Source organism: Nyctereutes procyonoides, unplaced genomic scaffold (genome assembly GCF_905146905.1).
Source record: "Nyctereutes procyonoides isolate TBG_1078 unplaced genomic scaffold, NYPRO_anot_genome, whole genome shotgun sequence".
Lineage (NCBI taxonomy): Eukaryota > Metazoa > Chordata > Mammalia > Carnivora > Canidae > Nyctereutes > Nyctereutes procyonoides.
The window spans coordinates 7,945,248-7,964,702 of record NW_026575129.1 but is presented as its reverse complement, the minus strand read 5'-3'; the positions used below and the strand labels follow the sequence as shown (position 1 = coordinate 7,964,702).

The following is a 19,455-nucleotide window of genomic DNA, read 5'->3' as shown; positions in this document are numbered from 1 at the left end:
CAATTTTTATTTATTTATGATAGTCACAGAGAGAGAGAGAGGCAGAGACACAGGCAGAGGGAGAAGCAGGCTCCATGCACCAGGAGCCCGATGTGGGATTCGATCCCGGGTCTCCAGGATCGCGTCCTGGGCCAAAGGCAGGCGCCAAACCGCTGTGCCACCCAGGGATCCCGAAATGATTCTGAACTTCAGAGAGTTTACAATGCAGAGTTTGCAAGTGTATATGGTTTCTAGACCACATATCCAAATGCTCTTCTCAGAATTTTTGTTTATATTCTCATGATTTAAAAAAAAAAAATCAGCTCTGTGTTAATTTATCTCTCTAGCCCAAACCTTTCTCCCCAGGTTCCAATGCATAAAACCAAATTCTCACTGAGTATCTCCAAGTGCACATCTGCAGGCATTTTAGTCCAAGCATTTCCAAAATGGAATCTATCACTTCCTTTTATCACCATCCCCAAACTTGCTTCTTAGACTGTAATTTCCATCAGAATGAAAGGCAGAACTTTTTGTTGAATTTTGGTAGGTGAGTTCATTTTTTAGCTTTCTTTCCTTTCAACCATTTGGCCCATAAATCTCAATAGAACTTTTGGAATCCACTTCTCTTCATTTCTGTGGTTAGTATTCTAATCCAAGCCAGCAATCCCTTGTGCCAGAGTAACATTTGCCACTTCCTAACTGATCTGCCACACTTACATTTTATCTTCTTGTAATCCATTATCCACACTACAGGTAAGGTGAGTAATCTGAAGTCCAAATCATGTCAGCCCTCCTGCTTAGTATCCTAAGTAGCTATCCTTTCTGCTCAGGAATGCCCAGACTCCTTTTGAGACTCTTAAAGACACTACATATCCTGTCCACTTTATTTTCTTTAGCATTGACACTTTTTTAAAAATTTAAATTCAATTTGCCAACATTTAGTATAACACCCAGTGCTGATCACATCATGTGCCCTCCTTAATGCCTGTCACCCAGTTACCCTATTTCCCTAACTACCTCCCCTTCGGCAACCCTCCTTTTGTTTCTCAAAGTTAAGAGTTTCTTATGGTTTGTCTTCCTTTCTGATTTTTCCCCACTCAGTTTCCCCTTCTACCCTTATGGTCCCTTTCACTATTTCTTGTATTCCACATATAAGTGAAACTATATAAGTCCAACTTCATTCATCATAATACCCTCCAGTTCCATCCACACTGATGTAAATGATATATATGGTGTATATAGTTGATAGTATAAATGATATATATATCACATCATCTTTATCCATTCTTCTGTCGAGGATCCTTCCATAGTTTGGCTATTGTGGACATTGCTGCTATAAACATTGGGGTGCAGGTATCCCATTGTTTCACTACATCTCTATTTTTGGGGTAAATATTCAGTAGTTCAATTGCTGGGTCATAAGGTAGCTCTATTTTTAACTTCTTGAGGAACCTCCATACTGTTTTCCAGAGTGGCTGCACCAGCATTGCAAAAGGGTTCCCTTTTTTCTACATCCTCGCCAGCATTTGCTATTTCCTGTCTTGCTAATTTTAACCATTCTCACTGGTATAAAGTGGTATCTCATTGTGGTTTTGATTTGTCTTTCCCTGATGACAAGTGATGTGGACCATTTTTTCGTGTGCTTTCTGTAGTTCTTTTTTGGAGAAATGTCTTTTCATGTCTTCTGCCCATTTCTTATTAATTAATTAATTAATTTATTTATTTATTATAGTCAGAGAGAGAGAGAGAGAGAGAGGCAGAGACACAGGCAGAGGGAGAAGCAGGCTCCATGCACCGGGAGCCTGATGTGGGATTCGATCCCGGGTCTCCAGGATTGCGCCCTGGGCCAAAGGCAGGTGCCAAACCGCTGCGCCACCCAGGGATCCCCGCCCGTTTCTTGACTGAATGATACTAGCCCTTTATCTGATAGGTCATTTGCAAATATCTTCTCCCATTATGTAGGTTGTCTTTGAGTTTTATTGACTGTTTCCGTTGCTGTGCAGAAACTTTTTATCTTGATGAAATCGCAATAGTTCATTTTTGCTTTTGTTTCCCTTGTCTCTTGCCATTTCTGTTCACTCTTCTCTCCAGGTGAGGTGGGTTTCTTCCTGTTTTTTAAACACATACACTGGCTCTCCTACCTGCATTTTCTCATACTTTTCCTTCTGCTTCCAATCTGTTGTCCCATGTAGTTGCCTAGCTGGTTTCCACCAGCTCTCTGGTCTTGAATTGGACATGACGTGCTTTTGGGAAGGCTTCCTAAGTCAGAATTCTGAGTTTAGTGCTCCCTTCCTGTGCTCTCTTCGCACCCACAGTTTTCTTTTTCATAGACCTAACATACAGTTGTAACTACCAGTCAACTACTTGTGTCTTTTCTTAAACCCTGAGAACAAGTCATTGTCTATCAGAGCCCCCATAGTATGTACAGCAATGATAAATTTTAATGGAGCATAGATGGGCTTCAGGAAATATGAACTGAATGACTAGGTAGATATTCTTCAGAGGTAGAAACAATATTGTCAACAGACCTGAGAATTCTGCATGGTTGAATTCTCTGAATTTCTGTATGGTTGAATTCTCTAATTTCTGAAGTTTCAGCGAATTATTTGATAGGATTTCAATACATGTTAGTATTAAAAGTAGTATCTAGGGCAGCCCGGGTGGCTCAGTGGTTTAGCGCCACCTTTAGCCTAGGGTGTGATCCTGGAGACCTGGGATCAAGTCCCATGTCAGGCTCCGTGCATGGAGCCTGCTTCTCCCCTGCCTGCGTCTCTGCCTCTCTCTCTGTGTGTTGCTCATGAATGAATAAATAAATAAAATTTAAAAAAATAAAAATTAAAAAAATAAAAATAGTATCTAGTATCTATTTTTTTATTTTTTTTAATTTATTTATTTATTTATGATAGTCACACACACAGAGAGAGAGAGAGAGAGAGAGAGAGAGGCAGAGACACAGGCAGAGGGAGAAGCAGGCTCCATGCACCGGAAGCCCGATGTGGGATTCGATCCCGGGTCTCCAGGATCGCGCCCTGGGCCAAAGGCAGGCGCCAAACTGCTGCACCACCCAGGGATCCCTAGTATCTATTTTTTATTTAAAAAATTAAAAGTAGTATCTATTCTAATTTCCTTAACATACTGTGTACCTTCATTTTCAATTGCCAGTTATAGCGTCCTGCAAATAATTTTTTTTCATAATCTTAGTAAACTAACAAAGGAATCTAGTTAAATATTTTTCTTCATTTGCTTTCCTCTCAATTGAAGGCAGAAAAGTAAAAACTTTCTTCCTTCTATCTTTCCTTCTTTCCATTCTTTCTCCTTACTCATTTTATTTTTTTCTTCTTTAATAAATTAAAATCTTTAGATGAGTTCTCAAAAATGTGGAGGGCTGGGTTCCACCCTCAGTCATTCTGATTTAATTGGGCTGGGCATCAGGAATTTGAAAAGCTCCCCTGAGATTGTAATATACAGTGAAGTTTGAGAACCACTGGGTTAGATCATTTCTGATGTCCCTTTCAATTCTAAAAACTCTAGATTTTGTTATTTTAAGGGACTCTCTAGAGTGTTTTAAAACACAAAGTCTGCCCAGATTTTCTTTCAAAATATAGAGCTCCAAATAGTTTTGTCTTTTCATGCACTTAGCCTTGATTGAAGCTGTGTTAAAGGATGCAAAATTCACGTTGTCAATACTCAACAATTTTGCTAATTTTCTTCTAATTTTCTTCAGTATTCCCTTAGCATTTAAAACATTATCCACAAAGAAAAATGTCTTTTGAAATAGTGTGATAAACCACTGGCTATCAGCTGAGAGATAATGTGCTTTAAGTTAGCTTTAGTGTGGCTCTGAGTCTAAGACATTCCTTCGTTTAGTCATTAGATTTGTGTCTTCCATAGCTGAATATGGTCCTTTTGGGGCCCTGTGGCCACCAGGGCATAGAATTAGATTGTCTTTTATTGCAAGTATGTCCAGTGATTTTCCAGTAAAATGGCCGATCCTAGCGATGCAGATAAACTTATTCTTATTGGCATTTTTATCTTATTTCCTTCTCTCCTAATTGAAGTAATGGTCTGAAATATTGATTAGAATTTATATATAAAGTACGTATGAAGCCAACAATCAGATCAAACCTTTTTAACTGTTTTTTTTTTTTGAGATCTAAACTGACTGCACTCATAAGCTTTAGTTTACAAAAGAAGGCTTTAAAATAAAAATCTGTGCATCAAACATTAGAACATACAACAAATAAAATTTCAATATTCAACACAAATGGTCTCTCCAGAAGCCCTAAAGTAAATTGAGAAGCCTATTGTTGATTCAAAAAGTGACATTTATTTTGTTGTGCATAATTTTACCGGCAGTAAGTCATAAGGGTACTAACATTTTCTGTTTTACCAGGTTGAGTATGCATATTTTCATGAAATATATTTCATTTTAACTAGAGTTATTGCTAACCTGTGTACTGCAATTGGCTCATTTTGCCAAGTACTCTGTTTACAGACTTGTTAAAAATTTTAATTTGTGCAGTTGAAGACAAAGCTTTTATTTTCTTCCAGTTTGTAAATAAAATGGTAGGAGGGCAATAAACTGAAGATGAGGTTTTAATACACAGACCTGCATTGTCATAGTTGTGAAACACGACTTTAAATGGTCACTGTGTTTTGTTTTCCCACATATCAGTATGTATGGCAATGTCTTTCACATTTAGTGTGGGGAAATACTGAAGAAATTAAATATTTTGTGTTGGTTAAGTAACATGTTTGAGTAATATGTTACCTTTTTTGTTGTTGTTTTTAATTTTATACCTTTATGCAGATTTTTTTTCAGAAATGGAAAAAGCATTGTTAAAGGAACATAAAAAATGGAGAAGCTTGCATTCCTCCAAATAAATTATCGGTATATTTATATTACCATGTAAATACATGAATACATTAGCAGTACTCTGTAGACATATTAATATGTAAAAAAGATCAATATACACACAGATAAGAACATTAGCATGTAAATACAATAATATATTTTCAGTAGATGTTTGATAAGTATTAAGAATAGGCCTGGTGGAAATGCCCTTGATTATTATGAGGACAGTCAAATAAGGGGCTTTAAATTATAAATTGGTTGCTACTAACATTGTGTTGCTGACAAAAAACATTCAGTGACATTTTGTTACCATGTCCCAAATGCATTGGCCCCCTTTCCATTTCTTAAATTCATTACTCTTGCCTATCAGTAGGGCCGTACATTTGCTATTCTCCTACCTAAAAAACTCTTCCTTAGATTGTAACATGACTGGCACTGTTCATCTTTAGTTTTCAATTCCAGTGACACCTCCTCAGAGAAGCATCTCTGGACTGTACATTTAAGTAACCAGTTCTTTTTCCTGCTTTTCTCACTAGCCTGTTATCCTGCACCCCCCCACTCCTATGGCTTTTATTATAGTGACCAATACCTTGCTTACTAGTTAGTTTTTCATTCTGCATCCCCTCCAGTATAAGATAAATTCTAAGAGTGCTGGAACTTGATGTGTCTTCATCTAGGCTGTAGTCCCAGCCTCAACTGTGTTTCCTGGAGTGTCAATACATGATGAATGACTCAGTGATTCTCTGATCTGTGAACTGGAGAAGGGCACTAATGTATAAAGAAAACAGAATGCATAAATCATCTGAGAGTTTAAACATTGATGAGGAAAATTAGCTATTCTTTTCACCTGATTCCCAGTGTAGGGCCAACATAGGATTTTATCCTTTCCTTGGCGTTAGAAATTGCATAGCTCATATATTGAGCTCACAGGAAAAACAACCACAATTAAAAAGAGATTTTAGATTTTTAGAAGGTTTTACATTGTCTTCTGCAGTGCTACATGATGTATTATAGATGCCTGTACACTTTGCTATCTAGGCTAAATGATCATGGATTGCAAATTAATAATGAGATGAAATAAGACAATCCTTGAATCACCTTGAACAGGTGACTGGCAACAGGTGGTGGGCCAGTGAAAAGAATGAGGTGGACTTTGGACTCAGACAGGATGGTCCCAGTCCAAGCAGAACCCTGGAGAGTGGGTGAAAGACCAGGCAAACAGGAAGTTAAATTTAGTCTGCAATGATTTCTTGCCCCTGGGAAAAATAATTGCTTCATTCTTTTGCCAAAAGGCAAATCGGCATCAGCTTAATTTGCCTGAGTCTGCCATAAACTGCAGATGGAATCATAAAACATAGTTAGATTCAAATTAAACACATCTGTCCTAATCTAAAGCAGGTGAGGCCAGCCAGCCAAGAAGCATCAAGCTAGAACGCTGCACACAGATTACAATATGCAGAGGTATACTTTAGGAGCCTGCTGACAGTGGAATAAAGAACCATGAAATCGTGTATTGTCCTATTTTCCCACATTGAGCCTGTCTTCTTGTATTGGTTGCCATCTTAGTTTTAAAGGATTCTACCAACACATCCATCGGGAAATAAACAAACAGACAAAAAGCACTGATTTGAAGTCCAGGAATCTATTTTATTTTATATTTTATTTTATTTTATTTTAATTTTATTTTATTTATTATTTTATTTTATTTTATTATCTATTGCATTTTAATCAGGATTCTTACCTGAGCTGATGCTTTCCTAGGTTAATTGAAATGACAGAGAATCAGAAGTCCCTACAGTGCATTTTAATTAGACTTGAAATTCCAGCTAGAGGATTTGCTTCTACATAAAGGATCAGGCTTCATCTGTACAACCCATTGAAATAATGGGTAAGTAGAGAAAACAGCAGGCTCAGATATGATGGTTTAAACCAAGATAACAATGTAACTGATCCTAACCAGGACAGTTGCGAGACTGAGAAGATTGTGGCACCTGTGGAAGTGCACTGCTGTAGTACCCCCCCCCTTCAAGAAAATAAGCAGTCTAGCTGCAAGGAATGTAGTTAGCCTCCAGAGACCTTCTGCAGCACTTCCAGGATCCCCCTGGAGCTTTATAGCCTCACTATGCCTGCAGCCAGTGACTGAACATGGCAAACATACCAGTATCTGGTCATTTATGCCCTTGGAGGATGTCTCCAAAGAGTAAACTTTCCTTTCTGGTGGATTGGCTAAGACTTCATCAAGTTTGTATTACAAACTGAGGCTTACTTGCTCTATTCTCCTTCTTTCCCACCCCACCTCCTATTTCTTTTCACAAGTGTCAGACCTGCATCACAGGATGAAGGATTTCCCCGCCCATTACTGCTTCCTCCTCATTTACTGTTCACAGACATTACTTTTTCATAAATTTGTTGCACTCTTAACTTTATCTTAACATTTACTTCATGGAGAACCCATGTGACACAGAGATACATTTCATAATTAGATGTGGAAAAGCAGACTTAAAGCACAGTCTGTGATAATCCTAATTATGTTTGATGGGCTTCTGTCTTCCACCCTGTACTTTATCCAATGCAAAAATTTTATTTTCTTCTATACTGTCCATCTAACACTGGTACATGTAGGGACATACTAGAGCCTAAGTGAATAACTGAGTATTTATACTGAAGTGGAAAGGCCTAGCACTATTTTCCTGTTTTTTTTTTTTTCTCTTTCAGAGACTCTTCCTTCCTTATTTTTCCTCATTTATTTTTGTTATGCCCAAGGACCTCTCCTTTTCTCGAATTTTCTCTCTACTCCCTCCCACCCTCCTCTTCCTTCCTTTAGAGACTCACTGAAATATAGTATTCACATCCATACCTAGCAATCCATGTTATACCAAAGTCTTTCTATTTTCATATCTGTGTGTTCAGTAGCTTTATGGGACACTTTCATTTTGGATGTCCCACAGACTTTTCAAACACAACAATTCCTTTAAAATTAAATCCATTATATTTCCTTGTGAAAGATGACCACTCAGTCACAGAGGCAGGAGCTCTAGACATCAACCCAGATATCTTGCTCTCCCTCAACTCCCACATCAATTTGGTCATAGTATTATCTTGATTCTACTATGTACATTTTGGTCAAATCTATTACCTCTTTTCTACCTTTCATAAAGACATTGAGTAAATATCAAAAATGGGGATAACATATAAGATGAATTTTCACAACTGTGCAATGTATTAGAAATAAGTAGACATAAGCAAAAAAAAAAAAAGAACAAAATGTTCAAGGACGAGAGAGAATGAACAGGTCAGCTAAACAGCAGCTGGTGTCTACAAGGTGTGGTGAGAGGTGAACATACCCTGTCTTATTTTGACCTCAAAAGCATCATATGACTGGCATACACACCTGATAGAAAACCAATTAGATTAAGTATTATCACCTAGAAAGGGCAGCACACGTACCAAGAAAGTTTTCACAGGACATCAAAATTTCCCATCCTGATGGAATAATTAAAAGGACCAGGCATTCCAGCTTTGTGTGGTCCCTGATTTATCAGGACTATAAGCTCACATCAGTTAATTAACTATGCAGGAACTTGGTTATGGGAGTAAAAAGGATAAGAATGAAAGGTAATTGATTTTGGATAAATGTATCAATGTAGTCCCTATGCTTGAGAACCTCTGGGATATCACCCCTGCCTTGCCTTTCTCCTGGAGTGTAAATAAATGGATATGAATATCTACAGTGTGTCTTGATCTGTTGACTTCGCTGCAACAACAGATCCTGGTCTAGGGAGTAAAGAACTCCTCTTTTTGTAGTACTAACAATACACAAAATAATGACTGATGTCTCATCAAAAAAAATTTGGATGTTAATATCTATCTTCATGCAGTGTACAGGTTTAGTAGGCTAGTCTGGCAGTAAAAAGCTATGTTACTTTGTTGATATCTAAGGTAGAGAGGGATGGTATTACATTCAAAACTGATTATTGCTTCTTTCTAGAAAATCTCAATAGTAATTGGTTTGCTTCTAGATTCATTATCTGGGGGAAAGAGCAGTAGTGATTTGGGGGGACTTTCATGTCTTGTTTTATTACCTAGTATTTATTAGCTGAATCAGAATTGAATGGTGCCTTCATGGCTTTCTCTGTTCATAGCTGTCTCTGAAAAGAGTTAAGAAAATCAGTTTTTGAAGGGACTAGACTACTTCAAAAGAGATTAACGCTTAGTCCTTTTGCCCTCAGCCTTGACTCTTCCATTTGATCCAATACAATGCCGCCTCAATTATCATCCCCAAAACACGAATGTGATCATATACTTTATCATGCATAAAGTCCTTTTATGATTTTTCTGTGCTTAAAGATAAACTTCAGATTTTTGGCACAGCATACACAGGCTCTTTATTTATATGGCCATGCTACTTTCTGAGCTCCTTTCTCTCTATTTCTCACATTTATGCTCTAATTATAGTGGCCTGCTTGAAGTTCCTAGAATGCACCGTGATCTTTTTCCTTTGTATATGCTGTTCTCTTTGCCTAGACTGTTTAATAGATATCCCCTCATCTACTGTATCACCTGACAACACTGAATCCTTTTAGAAGTCTTTGCTGATCCTAAATTTTGGATCATGTATACTAATTACAGCTTTTACTATGTGTGGTAATTGTCCATGCTTTTTTTTATCTTGCATAGTAGGCCCTGCACTTCTTTATGGTAAAGAATATCTTTAGATCTGTATGCCCAGCACTGACTTCAGTACCTGCTATAAAACAGGTACTCAAGGAATGGGAGGATAGATGGACAAATGAATGGATGAGTGGAGGAATGACTGAGTGACTAGCAAGCTAGATATATAAAGAGATAGAAAATCTATTGAAATATATCTCTATTGGTCAACAGCCTCCCCATTCAAATGCAGTGTATAAAGTGCTGCAAAGATATTCATCTTAAAATATAGATATGACCATGTCAAAACCTTAGAATACATGTTAAAAACATTCATTGGCTCTTCATCTTATAAAGTCTGTTGTTATTTTTTCATCTTTACTAATATGAGATATTTATACTTTTGCAGCCATTCCTAACCAAATAATCTAGCCATACTAAATTCAATTATATTACCCAACCTTATTCATTCTCTCACTTATTCACTTATTTCATGACTATAATAGCTATTTCAGTGCTAATGTAGTATTTTTATCTATCCTATTAATATAGCTAATGACTTCCTTTAAAAATGTGACAAAATGTTAACCTCCACTTTTATTTTCCTAAAGTCCTAAGTTGCTAGTGTAGAACAGAGAGGCAATAATTCATGGGAAAGTTTCTATAAGGGAATAAAGTTCCCAAGAAATACAAAATAGTAGAAAGTTGGGACAGAGATGCTTTTGTAAATGTGAAAAGCCTCCTTCTCTTTTAATCTAGGCAGTGACACTTTCCCCTATAAAGCTCCCTTAAAAACTCTGTAGGCTTTTCTGAATCCGATTTCTATCCTCTCTGTGCAATAAAACCACACCCATGACTTTGTCTGAAGCTTGTTTTTCACTCCAGACTTAATCAGTGCTACTTTGGGTGTGTCAAAATGTTCAGAGATATTACTTTTAGGACTTTTTGAAGCCCCTTTATTTAGCCTAGAGAGTCTTTTAGGCTGTATTTGAATTATTTGAAATGTTTTCATGAGGGCCCTTCTAGCCATATTCTTAATTTGGTATTTATGTTGAGGCCATGCCTTTCTGACAAAACCCCAGAATTGATCTTTCAGTGATTTGAAAGGCTGGCATTGAGATATAGTGTTTTTGTTGTTGTTGTTTTTGTTGTTGTTGTTGTTGTTTGGGTTGTTGGTGGTTGGTTGGTTGGTTATATCAAATTCTGGTCTTTCTGTATTCCTTTACTTTCAAACTCATCAGTTCTTTATTTATCACATCTCTTTCTTGTAATACTTTATCAGTGCAACTGTTAAGAACCAATTGACACTTTAACATTCTGCCTGGAAATCTCATTACTCATTTATAACAGTCATTAGTTATATTTTCTGTCACAAAAGTTTTCTCAGGGGACAGCCTTACCAACTCCTTTTCTCTATGTAACATAGGATAGCCTCATGTTTTTCCAGCCTCCTATAGCCATCCTTTCCAGTGCCTTTCAAGGTTTCATCTACCATCCAGTACCAAAGCCAAGGCCAAATATTATAGGTTTTTGTTAGGGCACAGCTTATTTCTCTGTGGCAGTTTCTTTCTTATTCCTCGATGTTTCTCTCACCTCTCCAAGCAAGCTAGCTGAATTTATTCTCATGGCCCTGATAGTGTTCCAAGTAGAAATATTCAAGTGAGGGGCTCCTCGGTGGCTCAGCGGTTGAGCGTCTGCCTTTGGCCCAGGACGTGACCCCGGGGTCCCGGGATCGAGTTCCGTATCAGGCTCCCTGCATGGAGCCTGCTTCTCCCTCTATGTCTCTGCCTCTCTCTCTCTCTCTGTTTCTTATAAAGAAATAAAATTTAAATTAATAAAAAGAAATATTCAAGTGCTTTTATACACTTATGCTGGCTACAAGTCTGCTAACATCCTGTTGGTCAAAGCAAGTCACATGGGCAAGCCCAGATTCTAGGGATCCAGAAATAAAGCCCACCCCTTTAGTAAGAATTTACAGAGTTAAATGTGTGAGTTTAGAAAGCTTTTTTTTTTTTTAGAAAGCTTTTTTATTGGAGTAATTAATAAATCAGTCTACCAGATATATTTCAGTTAGTCTTTAACAAATCAGACATATTTCATTTATATGCAATGAAGGAACCCCAAACTAAGTTAATGACTTTTAGTATGTTATTCAGTATGCAATATATGAATTAGAAAATTTAATTTTATGTTCTATATCATTCATCTTACAAAAGCACATGGTTTCAAATGGGTCTTGCATACCTTATTTATAAATCTAAGCCGTATGATGGCTTTACCAAAGGAAGATGGAGTATGAAATAGTGCATTTTGATGCCTAAGACAAATGAAAATTCATTATCTATTTCTTTATTTCTCAGGTGATATCTGTGATCCCAATCCATGTGAAAATGGAGGTGTTTGTTTGTCAGGATTGTCTGACAATTCCTTTTCCTGCAAATGTCCAGATGGCTTCACAGATCCCAACTGTTCTAGTGTTGTGGAGGTTGGTAAGTGCAAGATTTAAGCATTTCAGTAGTTATTCTCTTTGTATGCATGAGTGACTGACAAATTTGGTGTGGTGAGGTATGGGAATTCTGTATCAGATTTCTGTATACTGTGAATCAGTTTACCCCTCTGTAGTACTCTCAATTTTATAATACCTATTTTATAATTAAATTATATTTGTATTAGTGGTATTCCCAAATAATTTAAAAATGTTTTAGTGAATAACACTATACTTCAAAGTTACTACAAGTATTACTTGAATATAATACATTTTTATCTCTCTAATATTGATATACATTTAAAATTTCATTCTTACTTAAAAATAAGTCCCTAGTCAATTTATTTAAATTAGCCACTCTAAATAATATAGAACTTATTTTAGTGACTGATAATACCAGTATTTTGTAGCTCTTTTAACTATAAATAAATAAAAGATGATGTTTCAGAGTCTGTGCTGTTCTTCAGAGTCTTCTCAAAAACTTTGCAAAAATTGATTAGTCATTGATATGTTTCAAATTTTTTTTTTCATCTGTGGAGTACTTCAGTGGCATATGTAGTTATGGATTCAGGGTAACTTCATAATTTCCAAACCGTTCCCATTAAGGATATGGCCGTACTTCAAATAATTTAGCACTGTTTTAACTTGTATAGAGATTTTTCTCTCTGACTAAAGGAAATACCATGATTAAATTTGAAAAAATGTCTATATTTGTTTCATATCAGTGCCAAGAAAAATAAAAAGTAGACTATATCTGTTCAATATAGGAAAACTAAACAAGTTTTGAGTTAAATTTTTGTCAACCAGCATAAACCTTGGAAACCTCAGAGGTTTTGATGGCTTTTGAAAAACAGTTTTGAAGAAGAGAACTATAGTAAGGGATCAGTTTGAGTTATGCATCATTGTACCTAATGCAACTAACCTAGTACCTTTATGCATAATAGAAGCCCAACAACTGTTGAATGAATGAAAGAAAGAATAATTAAAACTATTAACTTACCATTTTTGACCACTAGTTATTGGATTTTAGTGTGTTCTATTTGTTAAATGTGTTTTCTTGTATTTTTAAATTACATTAGTATGAATGTATTACATCTGAAACAATTATATTATTACAGAAAGTTACCTTGTTCATTTAATCCATTTCAAATATAATTCTCTTCTAAGGCTTTTATTAACTCACTGCTAGTGTAGGGTGTTTGATACAGTGCCACTGAAATAAAACTTTTTTAGCTACTTTGGCCCAGTCTCCAAATATGTACAGTGAGTTTCAGAGTTTAATATGAGAACCATATTCTCAGGAAAGTCTATATCTCTGGAGAAAATTATAGTCATAAATATTGCTAACAGGAAGAGATGAATAGAATAAAACTTTAGTGTTATATTTAAACCTGCTAACCCCAAACTGACAGTGCCTTACATTTGTAGTATATAATGTTTTTGTTGCTATTTTCTAAGAGCCAAATCTGGAATCAAAGAGGCAAATGTCTTTAAATAATTTAGAAATCAGTATCTTCATAGATTTTTTAAGTAAATACTTGAATTCTTTGGTGCATATTTTTAAATTAATTCAATTTTTATCATTTTATCAGAGGAATAAGACTAGGGCAACAACACTTTAAATATACTGCCATATTCTATGTAGTTCAGTGAGACTGGAGAATCACATGATCATAGAATTAAATTTTCCTCATATTCATTATTATATATTATTAAAATATGATATTCAGAAATAATGCAGTTATAGTATTTTATCTTAAGTTCTATTTTTTAGTGTGTGTTTTAAGCAACCACATTCTTCCATAGTATATATTCTTATAAGAAATATATCCATATCTTGGAAGAAATATATCCATTTTTATTTGCTTTGTTATTTGCATAGCATATTAGTTACACCAATTCTAATTTAATATCTTGGTTTTATAACATTAAAATAATAGAAAACAAGTGCCCTCCAAGTTTTAAAAATATCCATAGTTTCTTGAATGCAACTTTGCTATATTGATATTATATAATATATACATATATTGTGTATTATATAATATATTGCTATATTGTGTATTATATTTTTTTAAGTGAGAAAATACGGGGAAATCAAGCAATCTAGGTTAGATACCTCTTTAGGACATACATGTATTACCTTACTTACCTTTCTACTACTTCTTTCTCAACTTTTATGTAATAAGGGAGTACTGAATATTTATTAAATACAAACATTTGGTAGCAATGCTTTTATTTTTTTTTATTTAAAAATTTTTAGTAGCAATGCTTTTTTTAGAGATTTTATTTATTTATTCATGAGAGATACACAGAGAGAGGCAGAGACACAGGCAGAGGGAGAAGCAGGCTCCCCACAGGGAGCCAATGTGGGACTCGATCCCAGATCCTGAGATCATGTCCTGAGCCAAAGGCAGACACTCAACCGCTGAGCCACCCAGGTGTCCCAGTAGCAATGCTTTTAATATCTAGCCTACCTGAGTTCTTTTTCATATTTTTAAGACTACTTATTGGGACAAAATATATGAAACATTAGATCATTTAAGACCATCCTGCATTTTTAGTGTGAAAAAGTATACTCCTTTGGTGTGACATTTCTGTTGTTTTTTCCTAACCTTTAGGTAGCACCAATTCAGAAAGCATAAAGTATATTAGCATTTTATACACTCTCCCACTAAAAAAAGCTATAGGTGTTTTAATGTAATATCTTAAAAGATAGAAGATTTTAGTTGTTGCCATCGATGTATATTTACTTACACATTAATCTCCTCAAAGATGGAGATGTGGCCAAGCTTTCTTCTAACCTTTAAGCTATATAAGTTTTGTGATTATGTGAATTCTATATCTCTTATTCTTACTTTCCAAAAGAAAGAAAATCTTTTCTATATTTTCTTAGAAAAAGTTTGGTTTTGATCTTAATTCTAAAAATTATTTTTATTCTGTTCACTCTACAATCAGATAATCTCTTCTTTGTAGTACATCTAGAAAAGAGAATTTCCAATATGTACTATTCTTAGAGATAAAAATCACTTTTTGATTTTACCTCAAACCTCATCACTTTTAGTAACTTTGTTTTAAGTTCTTGATGTTACTTTTTTCAAAAAGATCCTCACCCAATTTTGTACTTTTATTTTTCCCTCCCAATGCATCTAGTGACAGATAAGCACAAAACACTTTTTCGCATTTGCAATCAATCCTCATATCACCTACATTGCCATATTACGTGTGAAAGCTTGGAGAAATTGATCTACTCAGGTTTGTGAACTTCATTCACTAGACAACATTGTTTTTCTTAGATATAATTCTTGATCTGTCTCTATACTCTAATATCCATCATTTACCCATCTCTCTTTCTTTCCCACACACATCTCTCTCTTCAGACATACTTCCACACTTCAATGTTCTCAGCCTCTTAGAGTTATTATAACTCACTTCTTAGAGCTACAAAAGGCATTAGGAAAATATCTCCTTGATTAAAGGAAAGGGAAAAAGAATCTACTGCATATCCTCCGATTTTAAGACATCAGCCAGATTAACCAATGTTTGCACAGATGTTCACTACGTGCTATCTTTTTTCTTCAGGAGACTTCTAGACAGACCACCGTGTGGTTAAGCCCCAAACTTCTTTCCACCTGCTCACATTCCTGGATGGCACTGGGTAATTTGGAGCCAAATATTGACACGTATATTTCATACAGAAATTGCTATTACCAGTGAATATTGTAGAGTTTGTTAAAAATTTGGAAATTAAAAAAAAATTGGAAATTATTAGATTATCTGTTACATGGCATAATTCCCCTCTGTGTGCTATCAGATTAATACAATAAAATAATAGCAATTACAAGCTTTAACAACTCAAATATATAGTATATTAATGTAATCAAAGAGAACAAAATAAGTGATTGACTTTTTTTTTTATAAATTAATTTTTATTGGTGTTCAATTTACCAACATACAGAATAACAACCAGTGCTCATCCCGTCAAGTGTACCCCTCAGTGCCCGTCACCCATTCACCCCCACCCCCCGCCCTCCTCTCCCTCCACCACCCCTAGTTCATTTCCCAGAGTTAGAAGTCTTTATTGTTCTGTCTCCCTTTCTGATATTTCTCACACATTTCTTCTCCCTTCCCTTATATTCCCTTTCACTATTATTCATATTCCCCAAATGAATGAGAACATACACTGTTTGTCCTTCTCCGGTTACTGTGGCCAAGTTCAAAAAGGGTGTTGCCTGAGTTCTCCTCTGGGATTTTGATGGGATCTTGTCTCACATTTAGATCTTTCATCTATTTTGAGTTTATCTTTGTGTATGGTGCAAGAGAGTGGTCCAGTTTCATTCTTCTGCATGTGGATGTCCAATTTTCCCAGCACCATTTATTGAAGAGACTGTCTTTCTTCCAATGGATAGTCTTTCCTCCTTTATCGAATATTAGTTGACCATAAAGTTCAGGGTCCACTTCTGGGTTCTCTGTTCTGTTCCATTGATCTATATGTCTGTTTTTGTGCCAGTACCACACTGTCTTGATGAACACAGCTTTGTAGTACAACCTGAAATCTGGCATTGTGATGCCCCCAGATATGGTTTTCTTTTTTAAAATTCCCCTGGCTGTTTGGGGTCTTTTCTGATTCCACACAAATCTTAAAATAATTTGTTCTAAGTCTCTGAAGAAAGTCCATGGTATTTTGATAGGGATTGCATTATATGTGTAAATTGCCCTGGGTAATATTGACATTTTCACAATATTAATTCTGCCAATCCATGAGCATGGAATATTTTTCCATCTCTTTGTGTCTTCCTCAATTTCTTTCAGAAGTGTTCTGTAGTTTTTAGGGTATATTTTGAGAACCATTTGAATGGTAAATGGTTCTCCAACCTTTTATTTTCAGGTTGTAGGTGTCCTTCTGTCTAAAATGAGTCTCTTGTAGACAGCAAATAGATGGGTCCTGCTTTTTTATCCAGTCTGAAACCCTGCGCCTTTTGATGGGGTCATTAAGCCCATTCACGTTCAGAGTTACTATTGACAGATATGAGTTTAGTGTCATCATGATATCTATTTAGTCCTTGTTTTTGTGGATTGTTCCACTGAACTTCTTCTTAAAGGGGAGTTTTAAGAGTCCCCCTTAAAATTTCTTGCAGAGCTGGTTTGGAGGTCACATATTCTTTCAGTTCCTGCCTGTCTTGGAAGCTCTTTATCTCTCCTTCCATTTTGAATGAGAGCCTTGCTGGATAAAGTATTCTTGGTTGCATGTTCTTCTCATTTAGGACCCTGAATATATCCTGCCAGCCCTTTCTGGCCTGCCAGGTCTCTGTGGAGAGGTCTGCTGTTACCCTAATATTCCTCCCCATGAAAGTCAGGGACTTCTTGTCTCTTGCTGCTTTAAGGATCTTCTCTTTATCTTTGGAATTTGCAAGCTTCACTATTAAATGTCGAGGTGTTGAACGGTTTTTATTGATTTTAGGGGGGGATCTCTCTATTTCCTGGATCTGAATGCCTGTTTCCCTTCCCAGATTGGGAAAGTTTTCAGCTAGGATTTGTTCAAATACATATTCTGGCCCTCTGTCCCTTTCGGCGCCCTCGGGAACCCCAATTAAACGTAGGTTTTTCTTCCTTAGGGTGTCATTTAATTCCCTTAATCTGTCTTCATGGTCCTTTAATTGTTTGTCTCTTTTTTCCTCAGTTTCCCTCTTTGCCATTAACTTGTCTTCTATGTCACTCACGCGTTCTTCCACCTCGTTAACCCTCGTCGTTAGGACCTCTAGTTTGGATTGCATCTCATTCAGTTGATTTTTAATTTCTGCCTGATTGGATCTAAATTCTGCAGTCATGAAGTCTCGTGAGTCCTTAATGCTCTTTTCTAGAGCCACCAGTAGCTGTATAGTAGTGCTTCTGAATTGGCTTTCTGACATTGAAGTGTAATCCAGATTTTGTAGCTCTGTGGGAAAGAGGGCTGTTTCTGATTCTTTCTTTTGAGGTGAGGTTTTCCTTCTAGTCATTTTGCTCAGTGCAGAGTGGCCAAAAACAAGTTGTATTGGAACACGGGGGAGTATCACTGGTCCGTCCGGCTGGTCTTCTGGGGGAGGGGCCTGCTGTGCTGATTCTCAGGTGTTAGCACTTGGGGGAGCTGCTCTGCCCCTGCCTGCTGCCGGGCTCAGCGGGGGTTGTTTACCCCGTGGGGCCCCAGGAGGAACAGCCGCAGTTGCTATGGCAACTCTGGAAGCCTGGATTTAGCCTCCGCAGGAACTACGGGGCTCAGGGCTCTCGGTTCTCCGTCTACAGGGCCTGGAGGCTCCGGGGCGGGGCCGCTGATCTGCTCAGCTCGGGGCAGGAGCGTCCTTGCTGTCCTGGGCCCTCCCGGCCTCTGCCTGTCCCGGGGGAGGCCGGATCCTGGGCTGTGTCCCGGCGCCCTGTGCTCCGGGGCCTGCGCTGGTGGATTCGCGCTCCCGCCCTGCAGCTCCCTCCCTGGAGCCGCTCCCGAGCCCCTCCGAGCTGCTCCGGTCGGTCCCTCCGTGCGCGCTGCAGCCCTTAGGGAGCTCGGCGCACTCTCCCGGGGCACAGGTGTCTGTTAGTGTCCCCGGGAGCCTGAGGGCATCCCCGCCCTCCTGGGTCCTGCTCCAACTCCCTGCGAGCCCCTTTCCGCCCGCCCGGGAAGGTTGGTGCAGCTCCTGCTCCTCCGGGACGGGGCTCTCCTGTCCTGGGGACACTCGCCCCGGCCTCAGCCCGGCTCCTCGCGGGTCCCCTCCCCCTCGGAGGCCTTTTGTTCCTTTATTTCTTTTTCCCCGTCTTCCTACCTTGATAGAAGCGCGGACTCTCCTCACTGTAGCGTTCCAGCTGGTCTCTCTTTACATCTCAGGCCGAATTCGTAGATTTTCAGGATGGTTTGAAGGTTATCTAGGTAATTTGGTGGGGACAGGTGATTTGGGGACCCTGCTCTTCCGCCATCTTGCCCCTCCCCCCTAAGTGATTGACTTTAAAAAAATCTTAGTTTTCATGTATTTTTATATATCTATTGAGTACTTGCTAAGTAATAGTTACATATCTGGTGGAATGTAATGGTAAACGAATTTACAGAAATTATTGTCTAGCTAGGAAAGCAGATAAATAAATAGATGAATATGGTGGGTGGTGTGATAGCAGAAGCATATGGAGTCATAAGAATATATAGCAGGTGTCTTATCTTAAGCTAGATGTCAGGGAATGTATGCTTACCTGAAAAAGTAATATTGTCACGTGATTATAAAAATTAATTCCAATCTAGAAAGATGAAAGATAAAAGTATTTGGACAGAGGAAATAATATTTAGGAAAGATCAGAGATAGGGGGATCCCTGGGTGGCTCGGCGGTTTGGTGCCTACCTTTGCCCCAGAGTGTGATCCTGGAGTCCCGGGATCGAGTCCCACGTCGGGCTTCCGGCATGGAGTCTGCTTCTCCCTCTGCCTCTCTCTCTCTCTCCCTCTCTATCATGAATTAATAAATAAAATCTTTAAAA

General features: G+C 37.5%; 1 protein-coding gene across 2 annotated transcripts in view; it reads left to right on the top strand.

The window, feature by feature from the left end:
• The window catches only part of EDIL3 (EGF like repeats and discoidin domains 3), a 397,168-nt gene that overhangs the window by 108,355 nt on the left and 269,358 nt on the right, over positions 1-19,455 (top strand). For both annotated transcript variants that reach the window (XM_055342305.1, XM_055342303.1), the window contains exon 2: positions 11,845-11,973. In XM_055342305.1, the coding sequence (XP_055198280.1) occupies positions 11,845-11,973 (129 nt within the window). The remainder of the gene's footprint in view (positions 1-11,844; positions 11,974-19,455) is intronic.